This window comes from Alosa pseudoharengus, unplaced genomic scaffold (genome assembly GCF_046254945.1).
Source record: "Alosa pseudoharengus isolate Yale_2024_CS ecotype anadromous, Long Island Sound unplaced genomic scaffold, YU_APseudo_1.1 YU_APseudo_1.1_scf_16, whole genome shotgun sequence".
NCBI classification, from domain to species: domain Eukaryota; kingdom Metazoa; phylum Chordata; class Actinopteri; order Clupeiformes; family Clupeidae; genus Alosa; species Alosa pseudoharengus.
Genome location: NW_027468630.1, coordinates 21,447,605 through 21,470,299, shown reverse-complemented (window position 1 = coordinate 21,470,299; position 22,695 = coordinate 21,447,605). Strand labels below are relative to the sequence as shown.

General features: G+C 40.5%; 1 protein-coding gene across 4 annotated transcripts; it reads right to left on the bottom strand.

The window, feature by feature from the left end:
* Positions 1–474: 474 nt before the first annotated feature.
* On the bottom strand, positions 475–21,500 carry LOC143125728 (uncharacterized). 4 transcript variants are annotated; one of them, XM_076287433.1, is made up of 11 exons: positions 21,117–21,500; positions 20,943–21,017; positions 20,490–20,618; positions 10,826–10,903; positions 10,637–10,714; positions 10,474–10,545; positions 10,001–10,240; positions 9,790–9,846; positions 2,526–2,643; positions 1,343–2,367; positions 475–919 (listed from the first exon to the last, which is right to left on the bottom strand). In XM_076287433.1, the coding sequence occupies exons 1-10, from the start codon at positions 21,187–21,189 to the stop codon at positions 1,827–1,829; spliced, it is 1,461 nt and encodes a 486-aa protein (XP_076143548.1). In that variant the 5' UTR covers positions 21,190–21,500; the 3' UTR covers positions 475–919; positions 1,343–1,826. The 4 variants fall into 4 exon arrangements, 3 of the variants coding, with proteins under 3 accessions (XP_076143548.1, XP_076143549.1, XP_076143550.1); XM_076287434.1 differs by having other exon boundaries at positions 475–882; XM_076287435.1 differs by having other exon boundaries at positions 20,544–20,618.
* Between the last annotated feature and the right edge of the window lie 1,195 nt (positions 21,501–22,695).

The following is a 22,695-nucleotide window of genomic DNA, read 5'->3' as shown; positions in this document are numbered from 1 at the left end:
TTCTCTGAGATATACATTTTTGATATACAGTCAAAGTACTGATGGTTGGGTAGTAAACTGAGATGGCAATTGTATTTAGTTGAATAATAACAGTTGAATAAGTTTGTAAGCGATAACTAGCCATGCTGCTAATTATTTCTGCAGTATCATACTATAGAGATTAGCTCCTGTTAAGCAAGCACATATCTGTTAAGCAAGCACATATTTACCTAAATGTTACTGCACTTGTGTCCATAAGTTATGTTTGTGACATACAACTATGTTTTGGATCATTATCTGCCATGTTACATATGACACATATGCCCTCATGGCCATAAGCACAAATAAGACACTAGGCTTTGTAAGCTGTGTGAGTGCCACCTAGTTGCCATATTGTGTAACTGTATGAAGCTGCATATTTAACAGATGGTTAAGCCAAGCAATATTTGGAATAATCTTTATACTTTGTGCATTGTTATATTAACAGAACTCACCTTCACACATACAGTCAAGAAACAATTGAGGATTTAAACCCTTGAAGACGGGCCTTGTCATCCAGATCTTCTTTTCACAGGCACACTGATCTTCTTTTCACAGACACACACAGACACACACACAAACACACACACCATAGTGCCACAATGCAGGCCTTTAACAAGCTAAAAACCATGGAACTACAGGCCCAAGTCTTCATAGAAGTAGTAGTCAAGATCTCTGAGTACACGGAGCATGATGCCACATGCTGTGTCCCCTTTGTTCTGTAACATGGTAAGAAAGGACAACCACTGGTCCTGCAACACCCGGCTCCTCTGCAGGACTTCGTTAACCTCCCACTGGCTAACCACAGACGGCTTCTGAGACTGAAGACTGACCAGCATTCCTTTGAGGAGACCTTCAGATCCTCTGTTGATGAGATCCAACTGAACCATGAACACTCGCTCTGTAAGATCATAGAAAGTCTGAACTTTCAAAGTACTGTAGACACCAAATACCTGATTTTACTAAAAAACCAAGAAGGTACAGTAACACTACTATCTAACAGTATTACAAAAATGCAGTAAGACATTAGGCGAAAATATCCACTAACAGTGGTTACAATTAAAGAGCTGCAATTGACTTCCAAGTCAAATAGAGTAAAACCATCCATTTCAGAAGTGTGATCATATGAGAAGTTAGCTAACTCTTATCTAAAGTCATACTAACTCTGACCTAATGTCATACTATATGGATATCATCAGAGACAACAAAAAAATGGACCACACATTTTCCATTACCCCACACCCTAGTTGAGAAATATTGCATTACAATTATCTAAATTCTTCATGCATATCAGTTTACCTGTGCCTGTGATGTCTTTCCATACCTTTGTTAGAGAGCCAGGCCTATTCCCTTCTACCCTCTATGTGGGAGGTTGGCCCACTCATCAGTTGGGCTTCTCTCCTGACCATTGTTGGGGTGAGCCTGGATGCTGGAGAGGCACTGGGGTGACTTCCTGCAACACCGCTGGTCTCACCATAATCTACCCATCGTAATGTTACATTCCATATGGACTGTCCGTTGCTGGTCAACTCCAAGTCAATGCGTTCGGCGTTAGCGTTCTCCACAAACACCTCAAACAGATCCGGGGGTCTGGCATACTTCAAGGTGATCTCATTGGGCGAGATTTCAGCCATGTCAGATATGAGGCTCCCTTTTGTGTTCATCCAAATAGATGTGTCGGGTCGATGCTTGTCGATTCTCTTGCCCCCTATCCTCCTGCCCTCGTCCTCCACTGCCTGGATCATGGATGCGTCCCTTGGCACCGCTTATAAGAACAGAGTCAATGGAGCAATTCTGGTCCTGTAAATTTACACATCCACCAGGCTCCACACTGGAATACCCATCTTGACCAGCAGCCCCACCAAGGAGAACGAGGGGTGGCGAAGCTTGGCGTGGAGGCACGACAGCTGCGCACACTTCTCCAGAGATACGCCGGAGTCGTCCCCAGGCAGGACCCTCACAGCATCACTGAACGAGGAATCAGAGCGCTCCAGACAAGCGGAATGGGGTAGGTGAGCCTCGTCCAGCTCACCCGAGAGCACCCTGATGTCCATTAAGGGGCCAATTGGTGTGTACTGTAACGTCGGCAACTCTGCTTGAAATATGTCCGGATCAGCAAGACAATATTGTAAGGTGACTTCACCAGCACATGCCCAGCATAAGCCAGACACGGTGCACTCATGTCTTCCAGGGGGAGAACGGTGCTTGTACACGAGAACACCTGTCTCTGTGGAGACTGAGGGTTCCAATAGATTCCAACGCGTGTCATATGTGATGCAGGCACAGGATTTGCAACTCCTCACTGGTCGATTGAAACGATGAACTTCACCATATGTATTAATGTCCAGCCTATAAAAGAACAGACAAGAACTATACGAAGCTGCTTTATAAACTATACGTTAGTTAAAAGGTATGAGAATAATGAAGGGGCTTGGACACCATTATTTTCAGTGCAAACTGTGTCTGCAAGACTTCAGTTTACTTTTACTTTTTGGTGATGTACATACGTGAACGTCTGTTTTTCATCCACTTCTTCAGGCTCACCCCTCTCCTCTCCTCTCTCTGAGTGTTCCACACGGATCTCTATCGCACACTTCTTATTAAAGTCAATAGGGCCCTCAAGTTCTGTGGAATCCAGATGCTTCTTAGGACAACACAGACCCCAAGCAATATTCCCTTACACAACCCCATCAGCAGCACAATACACATATTCCACATATTTAAGACAAGTTTAACTACCATGCTTATTCATTCATTATAACACATTAGCCTGGCTAGCGCCACCACTTCTCAATGAGACGTGGTCTGGAAACCAAACGTTAATTTTCTCGTATTTGAAAAAAATGCCCAGATCCGTTTATTGGGTGCCACGGATGTCTATCAAATGTGTCTGTGCATAGCTCATCATCGTCTTGCTTTCCCCCTTGTTCTGTGATTGGTCTGCTATCTCAGGTGAAAATTTGCTCCATGGTCTCCAGGCTGCCTTAGCAGCGTGAATCAAAACGCGCGCAAGGCAGCATGGGAACACCCAGGCTAATAACACATCTGGATCAGAAGAGATCTACTAGATATCAATGGATGAGAATGTTCACGTCTGAAAAGCTTTTGTTTCATACCGTAGCAGAGATGGGGACTCGAGTCTGAGACTCGGACTCGAGTCAGACTTAAGTCGCAAAAACAGTGACTTCAGACTTGACTTCTGACTCCATTCAAAATACTTCAGACTTGACTCGGACTCAAGACTCGTATTTTACCTGTATTACATGCAATTATTGCTTTTTTATCTAACTGTATCCATGTATTTCTATTCCCTTTTTATTGCTGCATACAGTACTTTGGGAAACTATGACGAGCTGCATGTCCCCTTTGCCATAATGTTTAATATAACATAGTTCTATGTGCGCACACTCACAGATAAAAAAAAATGCATCGACCATGGCGATAACAAGTCCTCCCTGAGTTGTGCCTTTTATCATTACTTTTGGTTACTAGGCGGGTCAATATATGAAAAAAAAAATTATACAAAAGGTTTTTCAGCTGATTATGATAACTTAATAACATTAAAAATCTAGTAAAATCTGACCCCAGTAAGGGGGGGGGGGGGCATATGATGCCCCTTTATTATGCACAATTTTGTCCAAAACAGTAGCTAGACAGCACAGTATGTTCATGTAGGTGAATGCAGGAAAACAGTGAAGGCAAAATGGGCTATATCTGTCACTACATAATATAGGCTATACTGTATTCAAGATAAGTATAAGTATATATACTCTTTTGATCCCGTGAGAGAAATTTGGTCTCTGCATTTATCCCAATCTGTGAATTAGTGAAACACACTCGGGGAGCAGTGAGGGGTTACGTGCCTTGCTCAAGGGCACTTCAGCCATGCCTACTGGTCGGGGTTCAAACCGGCAACCCTCCGGTTACAAGTCCGAAGAGCTAACCAGTAGGCCACGGCTGCCCCCAGATAGTTAGCTTGCTAGCTTATTTCTGACAAACTGAGATTTTCAACCTTAAATGAAGAAAGTAAATCCTTCATTAAAGAATGCCACCCTAAAGAGATAAAAAGATGGTTTTGGCATAACAAGAGGTCATGAAATGAATTATAATCTATTGAATTGTAATCAGTCCCTCCTTTCCCACAACTTTACGACTATGCTGCCAATTCAGTCTACTCTAAGCATAGAGAGCGATAGACATAATTTTTCTACTATTCTTTAATTTTTTCCCCACCACTTTATGTCAGTTCAGTCACATACATCAAAGGGAGAGACATTCAATGAATTTTCACCCTAAAAAGATGGTGTGGGTGATTGACCTTATTTAGAGGTCATGAAATCAAATAGGCCTATATTATCTGCTGAATTGTTATTACTCCATTATTTTCCTTAAATATCATGCTGCCTTTTCAGTCATTTATTCTACTCAAAGCAAAGAGGGAGAGAGAGATTTTCATTCTTCCTTTTTTCTCAATATTAGTCCGACTGGAAGAGCTCATTCAAGAAGGAGTGCGTCCCCTAGTGACGATATCTGTGCCATCTGTCAGGGCAAAGATGGACATGATAATGTCCAAATTCGAGAAAAGGGTGCAGATGGGATAAATGCAGCTGCCCTCCAAAGAGGTGACCCTATTGTTGTGACATCTGGCTCAAAGGCGCATGCTAGCTGCTGAAAAATGTACACCAAAAGCATAGATATTAGCATTAATTTCAAGCGAAGTGGCAGGTCATCTGGGTTGCAGGGCCAGTGTGTTACGAAGAGCCAGGAGAAGGAGATTTAAACCTTTTATTCCATCCATCGTCATGGGGAATGTGAGGTCGTTGCCAAACAAGACCGATGAACTTGCGGCATTGACAAGGACAGCGGGAGTACCGGGAATGTAGCCTCATGTGCTTTACCGAGATGTGGCTGCAGGAGCATATCCCGGACTCCAACATCTCCATCCATGGCTTCTCCAAGGTGCGAGGTGACCGGGATCGCAGGCTGAGCGGTAATAAGAAAGGTGGGAAAGGTAAGAAGTCGCGGTGTTTGTGAACAACAGATGGTGTAATCCTGGGCATGTCATGGTGAAGGAGCAGGTTTGCAATCCGAACATCGAACTGTTAGCAGTGAGCCTGCGTCCATTCTATCTACCTCGTGAGTTCACCTGTGTCATGGCGGTCGCTGCTTACATTCCGCCTCCAGCTGATGCTGTCACTGCTAGACTACTCACTCAACATCCAAATGCATTCATAGCAATTTCTGGGGATTTTAATCACGCTTCTCTCTCTGCAACACTTCCAACATTTCAACAATATGTGGACTGTCATACCAGGGAAAATAAAATACTAGACTTATTGTATGCAAATGTGAAGGATGCCTACAGCTCTACTGCCCTACCCCCCCGGGCAGATCTGATCACAACCTGGTCTTGCTCACCCCCACCTACACACCCATTGTGCAGCGGCAACCAGAACTTCTGCAGGAGTGCTTTGAGGTCACAGATTGGGATGTGCTCTGTGAACCCCATGGAGATGACATTGACTTCATGACTGACTGTATTACAGAGTACATCACCTTCTGTGTTGACATCATAAAACCTACAAGAACGGTGAGGTGCTTTGCCAACAACTAGCCTTGGGTCACAAGTGAACTGAAAGGACTATTAAACAAAAAGAAAAGAGCTTTTAGGGAGGGTGACCGAGAGACACTCAGGAGTGTGCAGAGGGAACTGAAGGTGAGGCTGAAGGAGAGCAAGGAGGCATACAGGCGTAAGCTGGAAAACAAGCTCCAGCAGAACAACATGAGGGATGTGTGGAGCGGGATGAAGACCATCACTGGATTTAAGGTGAAGGGGAGTCAGGCGGAGGGTGGCCTTGGCAGGGCCAACGAGCTGAACACGTTTTTCAACCGCTTCAGCATGGGGCCTCCATCTACCTCCACCGCCCCTCCCAGCTCCACAAGCCCCACTGTCTCCACCTCCACACATGTCCCCTCCTCCTCCTCCCTCTCCTCTCCACAGTCTTTCTGTGGCATAACTGTGGATAAAGGAAGATCAGACTACAGTAGTGTAAAAACAGAAACTTTGCAAAGTCAATTCTTCAATGTTGCGATGACCGAAATAATGAGTGGTCATTCACTCCCCCTCCGAGGCACACACACAGTCATTTCCGTAAATAGAGACAACCTGCCCTGCTGGCGTTAGTTTAAGGTTACTTAACCAAGTAGCAGGTAGTGGTAAAGTAGATTGTGAACAATCATGGTTATAACATCCATTGTGAAGGGTTGTGATAACAAGCAGAAGTATTATAGTGATTTCATGTTTCATAGAATTCCGCTTCGCTGCAAACGGCGGAAAGCATGGCTGGGATCTACAATTAGGTGTTAATTAGTATTACTACGCTAGGTCAAAGTACTCCCAAGTGCTATTGCGCCACACATTGTAGTTCTCCTGTTTATTTGCTTGGAAAATCGCCACGTTTCATGTTGTGTGACCTTACATATCAACTACTCGTGCAACTGTATTCAGTGGCGTGCATAGACATTTTGGGGGGCACTTTTTAGCGTACGTGGAACACTTAATTATAAAAACAAATTACACGCACATGTTGAATGAAATTTGACTTGTGCTGCAATTAGTATATCCAATTAAGACAATAAAGAGACCAAAATGTGTTAATTTAACAAAACCTATACAACAGAAAACGTTCGTCTTAACACATAGATTTGCAATTGCAAACTCTGTCATCTGTTATCTGTCATTGACTTGGGCTACAGCGTAAAACTTTATCAGGTGACTAGTCGGCTAAAAATGCTTAGTTGTTTGATGCTGTATGAGACATTTTACTGCACAACAAAATGATTACACGTTGGGCTTAGAGGGCAAACTGTACGATTTTACTTGATCTGTAAGACAATAAAGAGACCAAACAGTACGAGAAGGAGTTATAGTGGGCTACTGACTGTTGTCATTACATGAATGCAGATGGGCATTTTTCACAGGTAATGGGGAACTTCCCGTTTCTTCTGTCACAAATGAATGTGTTAATACATGTTGCCTAACAAAACATATACAACAGAAAACGTTCTTCTTAACACATAAATTTGCAAAATCTACCGAAATTATTTGTATGTGGTCGTCACTTTATCTGTCACTGATTTGGGCTACAGCGTAAAACTTTATCTAGCTTTATCTAACTAGTTTATCAGGTGACCAGTCGGCAAAAATGCTTGTTTGGTGCTGAATGAGACATTTTACTGCACAACAAAATTATTACATGTTGGACTTATAGGGCAAACTGTAAGATTTTGCTTGATCTGTATGTTACCTGGCTGATGGGGCACGGGAGAAGCAGCCTGTCAGCGACCATGCCTGCTATCTGAAGACGCTTACTGAACTGCTATGGTGCTGCGCATCTTGAGTGCCCTGCGCGCGACCGCGCGAGTTCACGTGACAAAGGAAGAGAGATAGGCAAGTTTCAAAAGGGCATTTTCGTTGATAAAGGGCAAACTTCCTAGTGCTTTATCACCACCTAGTGTCTTTATGCACGCCTATGACTGTATTTAAGTAGGGAAAACGTGGATGTTTTTGATTACTGTTATCTTCCTCCCTCTATGGCTACTTCTGAGCCCGCTAGCATTGCAACATGCTAACACATTCCACACACCAGTGTTTGAGTGCACGTACCGACACAGGATAGGTATGACTCAACTCGTGAAAGTTAAGGTAAGAACATATATTACTACTGACATTGGGTGGCGTGTTCCTTTAAAGTGCCCATATGAAAAAATCACTTTTTCTGGGATTTGATGTGTTATTGTGTGTCTCTGGTGCTTCCACACGCATACAAACTTGAAGAAAAAAAAAACACCCATGCTGTTTTGAGTGAGATAAGGGTTTCTGGATTCAGCCTCCAGGGTGAGCTGGTCAAAATCGGCAAGGCTTTTGACGTCACAAGCCGAAACATTTCAATATTCCCACCCACCACCTCCTTTTAGGGCAATTACGTTAGGCCTACGTGAATATAATGGAAACCTATGGAGCTGCATCGAAGTGGGCAGGGACAAGGATTTATACTTACTAAATCGTTGAACAAACGTGAATAAAAGGCACAAAATAAGGTTGGTGTAAGAGTTATCTGTTTGTTTATGGGATTCATTCTAATTCCATCACTTACATATTTCCTACAACTAGGTGAGATAGCTAAGCTTATGTTGTAGGCTACTGAAGTTCCACTGTTAGATAGCTAGCTAGCAAGCTAACCGTTTCACATAGAGATTACGGTAGGCTAAGTGTTAGCTACGGGCTATACTATGTAAAACGAAGGTGTAGTAGATGTTAGGGGATTTTGAATTGGCGTGTTTCAGACATTGCCCCACCCCACCTCTCCACACCAAGCTTACAAGTTCAACTGTTTTTAAGCCTACATATCTCAGAAAATAATGTAGATACAAGCTTAAACCTTTGCACAGTAGTTTTTGGGTAATATTGCATTATTGACATAAAGTATGACGCAAAGCCAAGATGGTCAGGCTAGGCTGGAGGCATTTGTTGATTTGGCATGAATGACCCTGGTAACAGTTAATGGATTGGGGCGTGTGTAAGTGAGCAGCAGCTCATTAATATGTAATGAGCAGCAGAAACAGCACACTTTGACAGGGACTGAAAAAGAGTGTAATAGAGGTAGGTAAGAATCTTTTCCTACAAGCTATTTCCAGCAAACAACTTCAGAAACATGTTTTCTGGAACTCATAGACCTATTTTAACTTGTTGAAAAATAGTCATATGGGCACTTTAAGACATGTCTAATCTTCCTCCATGCCATGGACATGGTACATAATCCTGTATTGCATTTGTTCTGTATTAAAGCACATTGGTTTTAACATAGACTGAAAAAGGTAGAGCATTGAAACATTTTCAATGGTAACATTTAAAGTCATATTCTTGTTTAATTTGACCATCAATTTCACCCCTGCAGGGTGAATAGTAATTGAGATATAGCCATTCTAACCTCTTGACAGCAATTTTGGCAGCCATCTTGAAAATGACCCCTATGCCAAGGTCAGATTTTACTAGATTTTAAGTATGTTATTAAGCATGTCCAACAGTACCAGAATCCAATAAAAAACCTTTTGCATCAATTGTTTTGACGTTGAACCCTATATTGACCTGCCTATACAATAACTTTATGCACACTGCAGAGCGGAAATAAGCGAACAGCTACATGCAAGGTGTGTGCCACCAGGATAAATTATGCCGGTTCAACAACGTCTAATTTCACTAGGCATCTCAAAACGCAACCAATGGGTCAGTCCCTTACATATGCAATCTGGGTCAGTTTCAATTTCATAAAAATATGTCGGTGTGCTCTGGTATGAAACTGAGGTTTCCAATAGATCACTCTGGAATACATCTGTGATGCGGGCTAAGGATTTGCAGCTCCTCACTGGTCGGTTGAAACGAACACCATCTGTATTGTCCAGCCTATAAAAGAGCAGACAAGAACTATACGAAGCTGCTTTAAAAACTATACTTTAGTTTAAGGGCATGGGAATAATGAAGGTGCTTGGATACCATTATTTTCAGTGCAAACTGTGTTATTAGACTTCAGTTCACTTTTACTCTTTGGTGATGTACGTACATGAACGTCTTCTTCTTTTCATCCACTTTTCCAGGCTTACCCCTCAGCTCTCTTCTCTCTGAGTGTGAATGTTTATCAAATATTTGTAATGGTTTGAATAGAAGGTGAAAGTTGGAGAAGGGTTGCATTGATCGTGTGGTAGATTGTTTACCATAGATATCGTAATCCAGGTCTGAGGCTGCCCATGGCTGCAGATATATATGGGATTCTAAAATGTGAATACACAAAATTAAATACATGAGATACAAAGGCGTGTGGAAGAAATCCAGAATTTAGGTTGAAAATCATGATTTTGACATTTGACAATGGAACTAAAGAGTGAAGACAAAGTTATGGTAGTCTCCAATCAATAACGGGTTCACCTTTTAGCAATCCATCATGACGACTTTTTCTAGCCTGAACATCCTCAATAATTCCAAGTGTGGCAAGGAACTTCCTCTCCATCTCTAAGCACTCCATGTAGACTTTTAGAGGAGCGCCTGGGTTGTTGCATGAAGCTGCTTCTCTGATTCTCTGGCACAAGCTGCTCTTGTCTGATAGAGAGGTCTGAAGCTCACTGAGCCAGTTGGATGGAATACTGAAACATTCAGAGGTTCTCAATCCTGCAAAGCACCAGTTACTGTTATGCCTATGTTATTATTATGACTCATATTCCCTGTGGCAGTCCGGCAGGCAGTCAAGCATGCTATGTTCACTATGTGTGCATTTCTAACTGCTGCAATACCATTGTGACTGAGTTATGCTAATATTACTACACAATATTTAGTAATTTTTTTACTGGATCAATAAAGTCATTCTTTCTTTGTCATTCAAAAAAAGAAACAACAGCCCTCACCATCAAAGTTGATGTAAATGTCCCCTTCAACATTGGTAGTCATCAGTAGAGAAACATGTTTGTTAATGTGACCTGTAACAAAATATTTGATTAACCATTTTAATGTGTAGTGTTGCTCCATTTAAAAGTCTTAATTTCTTTTTGTGACTGAATATGGCCTTACTTGATACGTTGAAGTGGATGTACACACTTCCTTGAACATTTACAACCGTAAGATCTGTCACCAGGAGGTCAACTGGAGCTACAGTAGAATTAAAATATGAGCACAAATGCATCAGCAATTGCTATATGTCACTGTATACAGGAAATACAAATACATTTATCTGCATTTATAAGAAGAACTACTAAGTACCTGTGATATTGTACACGATGTAAACACTCCCATGAACGTTTGTGATATTTAGTGTTGAAATCAATCGCCCTACTCGTCCTGAAATGTGATAGCATTATATGACAATCAGCTGTTGCTTTAATACAAACTGACTTACAAAGTGCAATAGGAGACCTAAGAGTAAAAAATAATACTTACTCCACATGCAATGTACAATAACCAGAGAAAGATGGAGTAATAGTTTAAGTGACAGGCAGTCAAATGAGAATAAATTGTCAGACATACACAGGAAAGGTGTTAAATTCCCTGTGCTATAGGTAAGGGATTTATCACAATGGCTGATCAACAACCAAGGTTATTTTAGATTACACAACTAAGTGAACTAAGCTAAACAACATTTCACACATACTGTAGGTTAACCCGCGCCATGACTGGGTATAAAAAGAGCATCCCAGAGAACCCAGGTGTAGGTTTGTCTGGCAAAAGAGGCCATTCACTCCCATTTACAATGTTCCTCAAACCCATGCACCAATCACAGCCGTTGAGGCGGGCGGATGACATTAAAGCAGGTTTTGAGAAGAAGAAAAAAAACCTTATTTGTTGGGATTTGTTTTTTTTTCCATTGCTCTGCATATGTCATCTCCTTCATTGCTCTGATTGGTTTTAGGTCTAACTGAATCCAAAGGCATTTTGATTGCCGTCCGTTGGTGACGCCACTTAAAATTGGGAGGTGAATAAAGCTTGTCCAGACCCAATCTCAATTTCAACTGAGATAAGGTCTGGTGCGAACTAGGCTATAAGAATAACGGCCCTCTGTCATGGTAGAAAATCGTCAAATAGGCCAGTTGATAAGTAGAAAATTTAGTTCACAACTTCAAGAAAAAAATCACCATTAAAACTTGTTCTAAAGCAAAGTAGCCTGGCCCCACCCATCCTAGACCATGGTGCATTTCCATACTCATAGAAATGAACATTGCGAGACACAGTGTGCCGAGAAACCTACCCCAAGACACTACATTGGACCATTAAACCACACAATGATCCAAAACATACAGCTAAACAAGGCAAGATATGGTTAACAGAGATCAATATCAAAAAAATTAAAACCCTGATTGCTGCTAAAAAGGTGCGGTCTAGAATCATTTAGGACACATGGAGAGGCTTGGTAGGTCGTCCAAGAACCATTTTGAGAGCTGTGAATGCAAATAAAGATCCCCACTGATTATTTAAAAAGGATATGAATAATTTTGGACATGCCATTCTTAATAAAGATTAAAAAAAAGATGAAAACGCTTCTTTTTTATTCCATGTTTCTACCACATTGTGTTACAACCTTTAGCCATGTGGCAGTGTCATTTTCAGTCAGAACAAACATATTGGTCAAGAGAAAATCAACATTAAAGGGACACCAGGCAAGCCTGATGCTTTTTCTCTACGAAACTCCCCCTCGCTCGGTCTGAAGCTCTTTTCCTTTTCTTTGCATCTCCCGTCAAGGGTTTTCGCTGCTTCTTTGCCGGCTCTGCCATTATACACACGTTTGCAACAATCGCTAGCGTTTCGTTAGCCTCCCTCTGTGCTGTGGATGCAGGATGGAAACTGAAACTGCTTCGGTCGCCGGGTACGATACACTGAACTTGCAAGCGGGATATTCTTCCTACAGGCAGTAGGGGCGGGCGAGAGAGTCTTCATTCGCCCTGTAATGAGTCATTTAACCATATACCGACTTACGAAGATGAGTAATTAACACGAAAACGTTGCCTGGTGTCCCTTTAAATCAATATTTGCCAGGGGTATGAATAATTTTGTTCTCAACTCTACGCCCTTGGTAAAGCCTGCCTCTTATCTTGCACCTGCAAGGCCAACTTTGTTTTTTTTTGTTTCAAACAGGTCTCGCTCGGTCAGTATGAGACACAGAGTGACACAAAAGCGACACAAAAGCCTTGTTCACATTACCACTCCAAATCTGATTTTTAGCATATTCAGATTGTACTTTGGCAGTCTGGACAGTGAAAAACCACAGAAATCCGTTTTTTTCCCCAAATCTGATTCAAACCACATACAGAGGTGGTTTTGAATGCGATTCCAAACAGATATTTACAGATCGGTTTTAATCTGAACGACTCGGTTGCTTGAAAAGGATTTTTGAAGTGTCTTCCGCACCACTTGCAATAGGACACAAACAAGAACAACAACCACAATGACATAGATGGGGAGAGACGGAGGTTAATTTAAGGCATGTTAAATGAACAAGTGGCCTGTTACCATAGAAATAAATGTGGATAAGACTATGTCAATACGGACAGGCAGATCAGATCTGATCACTTGCACACTTATATGTAATTCGGACGACCAGTCAGTGATCGGATTCTGATCGGATTTGGGCTGCATTCTGAACAAGGCTAAAGAGTAGTGCTGTCAGTTAAACGCGTTATTAACTGCGTTAACGTAAATCTATTTTAACGGCGTCAATTTTTTTATCGCGAAATTAACGTTATTTTTGGTGTAACAAACTTTCTAGTTTTTTCACAAGCTGTTGCAACAACTAGTAACGTTAGAACAACTACAACACCACACTGGATCTAGCTAGACCGTGCTGCATGTACACGCCCCCTTTTAGGGGAAAGGGAGCTGTTTGGATAATGGAAACCTATGCTGCATAGAAGTGGGGAGCGAAAAGGGGTTATACTTACTAAATCTTGAAACAAACGTGAATAAAAGGCACAAAATAAGGTTGGTGTAAGAGTTATCTGTGTGTTTAGGGGATTAATGTGACCATTATGTTCCTATTTTTTGCTCTTTCCAGTTTAGCCTACTAACAGGAGTCACGAATGTAGGCACAGTCAAACTGCCCGTGGCTGACTATAACTAAGTTCGGCAAGCTTAACTTTACATGTCATACAGTAACATCAACTAAACATAAGTCACACATTCATTCTATCACTTGTAATATGAACGTAGTCTTTTTCCTACAACTAGGTGAGATAATTGGCTATGCCTGTTATACTGAAGTTCCACAGTTAGCTAGCTAGCAAGCTAACCATTTTACATGGGATATAGTAGCTAGTACGTGCTGAATGGGTTGTAATGTAGCCTACATCGTTTCGACATGAGTAAGTTACATACACATAATTCTTTATAACTGCCGTGTTAGTAAAATTATTGAATGGCCTGTAAATTAATAACTAGATGTAACGTCAAGGTGTGATTAGGCTATCTGTCTTACAACTCCCGGTCAGCTGAATGGTGTTTTAAATTGCTGTGGACACCAATGCCGACATGAGTGCGATGCACTCTGCTTTCGACATTAATTTACTGTACATTAGATTACATTCTTTTCAATACAACTCTGCACACCAGCATCGCACCTTGCCGCTGTGTAAATCACGATTCAGTTATATTTGGTCGACGCCGCTCCGTAAAATCCATTGTTCATCCAGTGTTTGCGTGTTAAAAACGTCGGCGCTGATGTGTGTGTGGCAAGACTGTAGGCCTATAAAATGGCAGTGCACTCATGTCGAAAAGTTCCTAGCTTCGCTAGCGGCGGTCATATAATGATTGTCAAAGTTTTTTTTTTTTTTTTTCGTCATCTACTTCCTGAATTTTTGGTCAACGATACCCGGGACACCGAAACACCGGTGCACATGAAATTTGGTGGGTATTAGGGCTGAACGATTTATTGCAATTGCGATAATATCGCGATTTGATGAAACTCGATTTTCAAACCGCAAAGCCTGCGATTCGTAATATGTGACGTCACTAAAACGCATTTATACTTGCGCTTGCCGACGCGCCACCAACTCTTCACACTGACCACTGAAGAAGCAAAAAACGTAAAGAGGACCAGCTAACAGTGTCAAGAAAGGTCTGATCAGTAGAGCTACTTTGGTTAAAAATGAACCTCTTCATTACCTTTTGCTCGAACCTGCCATGTCCCTGGTTCTAGTTCATAATTCCCCTGTGCTGCTACTCTTGCTGGTAACTTCGTTCACTTGTCCAGCTGACGATTAAAACTCCACGACTGTTTAGGCTGCACAGCACAGCAGCCATTCACCTGTGCACTTGGGACTTTGTTTACTGGAGTACAGTGACAGTGGGGGCATTTGCGATATCCAAGGGGGTTGGCGGCACAAACATTTCATCTCACAGGTAATGAATTGATGCATGTTATCCGCAAGTTATCCAAAAACCCAGCTGTTCTAACATTAGCTTACCAGCTAAGGCTCTAGGCTACATACATGCTGCTAACTGCTGATAACTTTGCCTGTTTAAAGAGTTTTGTCTCCGCGATTGGCTTTGTTGTGATATGAACAAACTAGTTAATTTGCATGCATGCATATTGCGCTGCGGTGTTGATGATGCTAACCTTTAGTTAACACCGAGCCGAACGGTCATTCGGCCGCATTTATTTGCGCTACAACAATCTACAGTAGTTTGTTCCGATTCACGTGCAAGTAGCCTACAGAGGAGAGGAGCAGGTCTGTGTGTGTGTGTATGGAGAGCACAGGACAAGGAGAAGCCGTGTCAGTGCCACTACATGTAGACCTATTTGTTAGCTAACGAAAGAAGATCATATCTACATGAAATGGAAACAAAATAGAAACGTATTAGAATTTAAATGTTTACAAGGCTGGAAGTTCAACAAATATAGGTCTACTAATGTGATTCAAATAGTTAAATAAAAAATATTTCATTCATCAATCTTATTCAATGACCTAATGCCATAACATAGGCCTGGGCTCCAGGAAAGAACAGTTTATGTTTAACTTATCTAATTTTGTGTTGGTCATAGGCTACTATAGAATAATATATTGCTTGTCTTTGTTGAATAAGACAGAAGATAAAGAGCTTAAAAATAATCGCATATCGCATCGCAATCGCAATATTGGTGAGAAAAATCGCAATTAGATTTTTTTCCAAAATCGTTCACCCCTAGTGGGTATGTAGCCCCACTAGACTTTTACGGAAAAATTACGTTTCGTCCCCGGGGGCCACTCCCCCCCCCCGTGCTGGGCCCCCCAAACCGCAAAAAAAGCAGTTTTTCCTAAATAACTACCTGAACCGTGGCACTGAGGATGAAGAATCTATGGTATGTTGGTCTCAAGGGCCCACATCAACCTGGCCCATAATCACCCATTTGTGATTTGCACTCCCCCGGTAAAAAATGAAAATGCAATATTATTCTGCTTTAATCGCCCCTATCTTCAGTTAAGATGTTAAGAACTGCACCAAATTTTATGCGTATGATTGACAGCATTTCGTTTCAGACTACTGTTACTTAATTTGTCCGTTAACAATAACGTTTCAGACTACTGTTACTTAATTTGTGCATTGACAATAAAGTATCACATGAACTAAAGATGACTAAAATCTTATGTAGAAGAAGAAACATTCACAAAAAAGTTTCAAGAGTGGGGGATGGAGTAAAAGATGGAGACAAATTAAAGTGTGATTTATTTTCGCGGAACGGATGTACAGGACTGAGCGGCGGTCATATTTTGTACCGCTATGCGGTACATCTAGTTTTCAACTGAACTCAAAGATAATGAATATAGTATTTTATGTTTGTTATGCCCTTTATTAGCTATATTTCTGAAGAATATATTGTGTTGCCTCAGGTCTGCTGCACATCTTTTGAAATTTGATTTGAAACTAGATGTACCGCATAGCGGTACAAAATATGACCGCCGCTCAGTCCTGTACAGCCGTTCCGCGAAAATAAATCACACTTCAATTTGTCTCCATATTTTACTCCATCCCCCACTCTTGAAACTTTTGTGTATGCTTGTTTGGCATGCCTGAGTGTGTGTGTGCGGCTGCACAGAAAGTAGCCTACTGGTGCTGAAAAGTTGAATAGATTGTAGAATAGCCAAAGAAGATGTGGCATTGTTATAAAACCTTTAAAATCTCTAAACAATCACAAGTAGGGCAGTTCATCACAGTTCATCCATTGCAACTGATTGTTGAAAGGTCATTTACACCTGTAGGCTACATTGTATTTGGGAAAAGCAAAAGGTATCAGCATAATGTTATTTATGTATTTATTTGTTTGTTTGTTTGTTTGTTTGTTTGTTTGTTTATGAACAAAAACATCTCTGTCAGTTCCATGCCGTTTTCAACAGCTATCAAAAACAAAGGTCATTCATTTTTGGATGGATGGATTTTTTGTGAATGTTTCTTCTTCTACATAAGATTTTAGTCATCTTTAGTTCATGTAATACTTCATTGTCAATGCACAAATTAAGTAACAGTAGTCTGAAACGTTATTGTTAATGCACAAATTAAGTAACAGTAGTCTGAAACGAAATGCTGTTTTACATGTAACCAGTGGTGCAATTAATTGACATGTCCAAATGGGCCTTGATGAAATGCGTCGCTAGACTGTTCATACACATTTTAACGGGCCAAAGTTGAAGAACTGTTGTCCGTTATTGTTCGTGCAAATATAGGCTGATTCATGTTCCCTTGCATTGTGTAACTGAGGTCCATGGCTAGTCTGGCTTTCACCAGACCAAGCTCAATCTTTTAAGAAATCAAAAAATAAATAGCGGGCAGATCAGGCTGGGTTCACCCAGCCTAGTCCATGGCACCCGATATTGTTTAATTTTCCGATTGAGATATCCACGCTCTGGCTATTCTAAATGCAAAAATGCATCAAGGAGTTATGACAAAACTGTAACTAACAAACTAGATCCTAATAGAAAGCTGTTAGCTTCCCTAAGCTACAGGTAGGCTTATAAGGTAGGCCTATTTACAACATAAATTGTCAATAGGCTATGCTGGCGACACAAATAAAATCTCCTTTGGAAACCAATGGCTTACGCCTTACAGTATCAAGCGGACTTAACTGCCATATTGTGGCGTAATAGTTGTAATAAAATTCATGCAGCTCCATGAGTTAAGGAAAGCGCGAATGAAGTAGCCACTTCAAAATAGGACCCACTACACAGTAGCTTAAGGTGTGTTGCTAAAGCAACCACAATGAAATTAAGGTGTCATTGTTTGGATACTTCACACACACGTGCTTTTTAATTTCACAGACTACCAAGCTGGAATCAAAGCACATCGATTCCCCTCTCACACACCCTGCACGCACTTAAAACCAAATAAACAGGCGTCTTAGTCTCACGCATGTATAGGCAAAACTGTATCAGTAACGTTGGTAAATCTTCCATTGCACAGAATGATTTTTGTAGCACGTGCAACAAATGACAGTCGAAAGATACAATTACAGTGCTGCTATCAATTTGCTTGGTATATCCGCATTTCTAGTTTTCTACAAACGCAATCAATCAAATTGGCCTCCATCACTCAACCAACGCTAATGGTAACATTACCTAGGTCCTTATTGATATTATAAGATTAACGTACCTGCAGTAAAAACCAAGCATGTCCGATAAACATCCTCAGATTTATGACGGCTTCAAGAAGAAATGGGAATTACATTTCATGTGAACATCGTCCTATCCTTATTAGACGTTCTCTGCGGTAAATTACAGTCCTTGTAGGAAGCGTCCATTGTTTTTTTCAACCCACTTTTAACTTCCAACAAAATTACGTCTCACTGCAACGATGCGCCATCTAGTGGACAAACGACTACTTATCGCCAATACTGGAAATGCAGCCATGATGATGGTGATGAATATTTATTATGGCTTTCTTTTAATCCTACTGAATTTGTAATTATGTATCGGCCGTTCTAATACCGATAGTATGTGGGTGCCTGTGTGTGTGTGCATGTGTATATGTGTGCACCGCCATCTACAGGCCAATGAGTGTACAGTCACTAAATGTACACATAACCTAATTTTTTTTAGACCCCCCCATGGATGAAATTCTACGAAACTTGGCATACCCCCAGAGAATGCCAGGTCAATCATACACATAAAATTTGGTGCAGTTCTGAACATCTTAACTGAAGATAGGGGCGATTAAAGCAGAATAATATTGCATTTTCATTTTTTACCGGGGGGGTGTGGGCCCTTGAGACCAACATACCATAAAAGATTCTTCATCCTCAGTGCCACGGTTCAGGTAGTTATTTAGGAAAAACTGCTTTTTTTGCGGTTCGGGGGGCCCAGCACGGGGGTGGAGTGGCCCCCGGGGACGAAACGAAATTTTTCCGTAAAAGTCTAGTGGGGCTACATACCCACCAAATTTCATGTGCCCCGGTGGTTCGGTGTCCCGGGTATCGTTGACCAAAAATTCAGGAAGTAGATGACGGGAAAAAAAAAAAAAACTTTGACAATCCCTATATGACCGCTTCGCTAGCTTCGCTAGCGGCGGTCATAATAATCAAATAGACCTACGTCTTAAAGTTAAGTTAATGAAGTAACTTGCTTTGCTTTCATTTGAATCCTAATCAAGATACACAATACTTGCTTTATATTGTTAACATGGACTCCTGGAAAGTTCAGAAATGCAAAATAATAGAATTTTAATCATGCGATAAAATATGTGATTAATCGTGATTAACTATAGGAATTCAGCGATTAATCGTGATTAAAATGTTTAATCGTTTGACAGCACTAATATATATATATATATACTTGTTTTACTGTTTCAATCTATTCTTTTCATCACAATGTGTTCAATTTATTTACTACACCTCAACATGACATTGCAAACAAATTTGGAGATGTTGTCATCTATGTTGCATAATATTATTAAAATTCAGGTAAATCTTTGAAAAACAAAGGACAGGGCTAAAAAAGCATTACAGGATGACTGTTGTCTTCGTGGCCTCTGAAGGCACTGCATTACCGTAAAACTGACCTGCTCGGGCTCAGGAAAACGTCCGCTAACCATCCGCTATGAACACAGTTTGATGCTCCTTCTACAAATGCTGGTTAAAACTCTACCATGCAAAGAAGAAACCATATTTAGACGTGATCCAGAAATGCGACCCTCTTATCTGGGCCAGATATTTTCATTTAAGATGGACTGAGGCAAAGTGTAAAACTTTCCTGTGATTAGACCAATCAAACTTCTTTTTGGAAATTATGGACTCCGCATCCTATGGGGTAAAGACGAGAGGGGCTATCCAATAGTAAGGGGTGCATTAGTGACTATGGCAATGGAACCTTGGACATCTGGAAAGGCACAATTAAAGTTGAAAGATGTATGCGGTCAACTAGACAGCATCTTTTTCAGGAAAGATCTTAAATATATGAGGACAAAATGCCAAACTGCACATATTGCAACAGTATGGCTCCATAGTAGAAGAGTGCAGGTGCTAAAATGGGTGCATCATGAAGCGGGGGGAAAAAACACAAAATCATACCCCCAAGACTGTTGAGCAGCTGAAATCATATTTTGAGCAAGAATGGAATATTTAATTCTCAGAACTCCAGCAAAGTGTCTCTTCAGATGTAAAACCTTTAAGGATTCACAGAGAGGTCACAGAGAGAACGCGGTGGTAAACACATCACTGACCCAACTTTTTTGAGACATGTTGCTGGCATCAAATTCAAAATTATGCTTAATGATATATACTTTCCAGATACATTTCAATAAATTATGTGTTGTCTTTGCACCATTTTCAATGAAGCATAGGCTTTACATTTGCAAATCATATCATTCTGATTTTAATACATTGTACACACTGTCCAAACATTTCCATTAACAGAGTTGTATCATGTAGCTTGTAATAATGATTAGCATTAGGAAACAAATAGTCTGAACTTACTAGTTATATTGTATGCAGTGTAAACGCTTCCAAGGAGTTGCAAAAGCATCTTACCATTCATATTGTACTTAAGGTATAAATCCTTAATTCCTGTGACGGATGAGGCTGAAACATACTGGTGAACATGATCTATAATGTCAAAGTCAAAATTAATCAATTTTCATTCTCAACCCTATGGAGCACGATACACGTCCATAATGTTTAGTTATTGTTCTGTTTTGAAATCTCTGTTTTAACCTTGGTTTTATTGTTCTACAGTAGCCCTGCGAACGGAATGGGCTAAAACAAAAAAATCATGCATATAGCATCTGATACAGACAAAGCATGAGCAAATTAGGAAAATATCATCAATTTATCTATACAGTGTTTAGAAAACATGCTGAAAATTCATATAGCCCAACACATTTGCCTGTGCAGGCCCACCATATTTATGTATTCATTTATTTAACTTACGCTTAATATTGTTCATTAGAAATACGTTTTTAGCATCCATTATTCTTGGTGCAAATACAACTTTTTCGACAGAACCTGTAAATCAATAAAACATATTTCTGTCACTTGTTAATTTGTATCATGACATGCGACCTTCGCAATAAACTGAAAGAAATGGAAAGTCGAACAACTCACAAGTAGTACTGAAGGTGATGTGGACATCCTCAGGTTTGATGGACAGATGGCAACCATATGAATAGGTGAGCATCTTGCCATAGTTTCATGACTGCATTCATTTTCTAACACATTTTAGTCTAGCTCTTTGAATAAGAAGATTTTGGACCGTTTAGGCTACTTAAGTTACCAATAAGATGCAGTTAACAGAGTACTGTAACTTATTATGAGGAAGAAATGTACGTTCTTACGTTCATATTTTGTCTTGGCGGTTTGTTTGAGTACTCCATCTGACTCTCCTTTCCAAAAAATATTAAAACTTTCGTACAAACTGACGTACAAACGTCAACAGTGAAGCCACAGTCTGTATTTCGAAGATTAGACTATTAGACCATCGATATTCAAACCGTGCAAGTAGGCTACTCTGCGTGCAATTATGGGCATGTCCTTGATCGGGCTGGGTTTACACAACATGTCCAAACGTTCACTGGAGCGTAAAAAACGGAAATGCTCGTTTGCTTGTTTAAGATATAGGCTGCCCTAAATTATTTGGCTGCGATTTTCACTGCCGACATTTTAAGCAGGGCTGTAGTGGAGACGAATCACATGTAAACATGGGCTAGTCAGCGCATCCTATATTTCTGAAATTGAAATCAGGCTCACTATATTTTTGTGGGAATTTTTGTGGGATTTGGTAAACTATACATTTTTGGAAAGGTTATTGTATAAGGAGTCAGAAAATCGATGTTTGCATTTGCCCAGATGTCTATGTAGCCATGTTGATTTTTTTTTCTACTTTAATTTGTAATATCTCGGCTACTGAATGAGCTGAATTTTAATTGCTAAACCCACATTGTCAGGGTCAGGGAATCCAATGGTGCTAAAGCTACAAGACTTTACCCCATTAATCCATTGATGCAATATCATTGTAATGAAAAGTTCTTAACGTTTAATATTGTTCCCAAAAAACATGTTTTTTATCAAACCATTGAAATACATCCACAATGGGTAAAAAAACCTACACAATAACACTGACAATTTTAAGGGCTTGATAGAAGTCAGTGGTGCCAAACATAGTAGAAGGTCCACAAAGGTTTTTGATATTGAGTGATGTAAAATGTCAACCAAATGTCTGGCATGTTTCCATACCACTGATACCGAAATAATAAAAAAAAATCCCACAGTGCTCTACAAAAAGAACAGAAGTCATTTGTCAAGACTGCATGTCTGCATGTGCATAGTAGCTGACTGCCAACCTTTATCACACAGCTCTTTCAAAACTATGTATCATGACCCCTAAATATGCATGCATTGTCAAGTTGACAAGTTTTTCATTTAGTGTCGACTAGTCATTACTGTGTATTTCTTATGGTCATGTGTGATTTTTGTGCCCATGTGTATCTCTTGTGTCTTTTGTCTGTATTCAGAAAATCCTTTGTTTATCCTTATATCAGCATACTATGGCTGTATATATGCATGTACATTGTACAAACAGAGCAGGGGATTGGTACAAAACTTTATCATGGTCAGGTTTGAGGTTTGAATGATTTATTAAATCACGTGACAATACAAAATAAAACCCATCACCAGACATGGTTCC

What these genes read in the sequence shown, in the direction of transcription:
- LOC143125728 (XM_076287433.1), bottom strand. Translation starts at nt 21,189, where the DNA reads ATGCTCACCTATTCATATGGTTGCCATCTGTCCATCAAACCTGAGGAT. An exon ending in TCTAATGAACAATATTAAGC is followed by an intron (nt 20,619 to 20,942) that starts GTAAGTTAAATA and finishes TTGACATTATAG; the next exon opens with ATCATGTTCACCAGTATGTT. An exon ending in CATTTACATCAACTTTGATG is followed by an intron (nt 10,241 to 10,473) that starts GTGAGGGCTGTT and finishes GGTGCTTTGCAG; the next exon opens with GATTGAGAACCTCTGAATGT.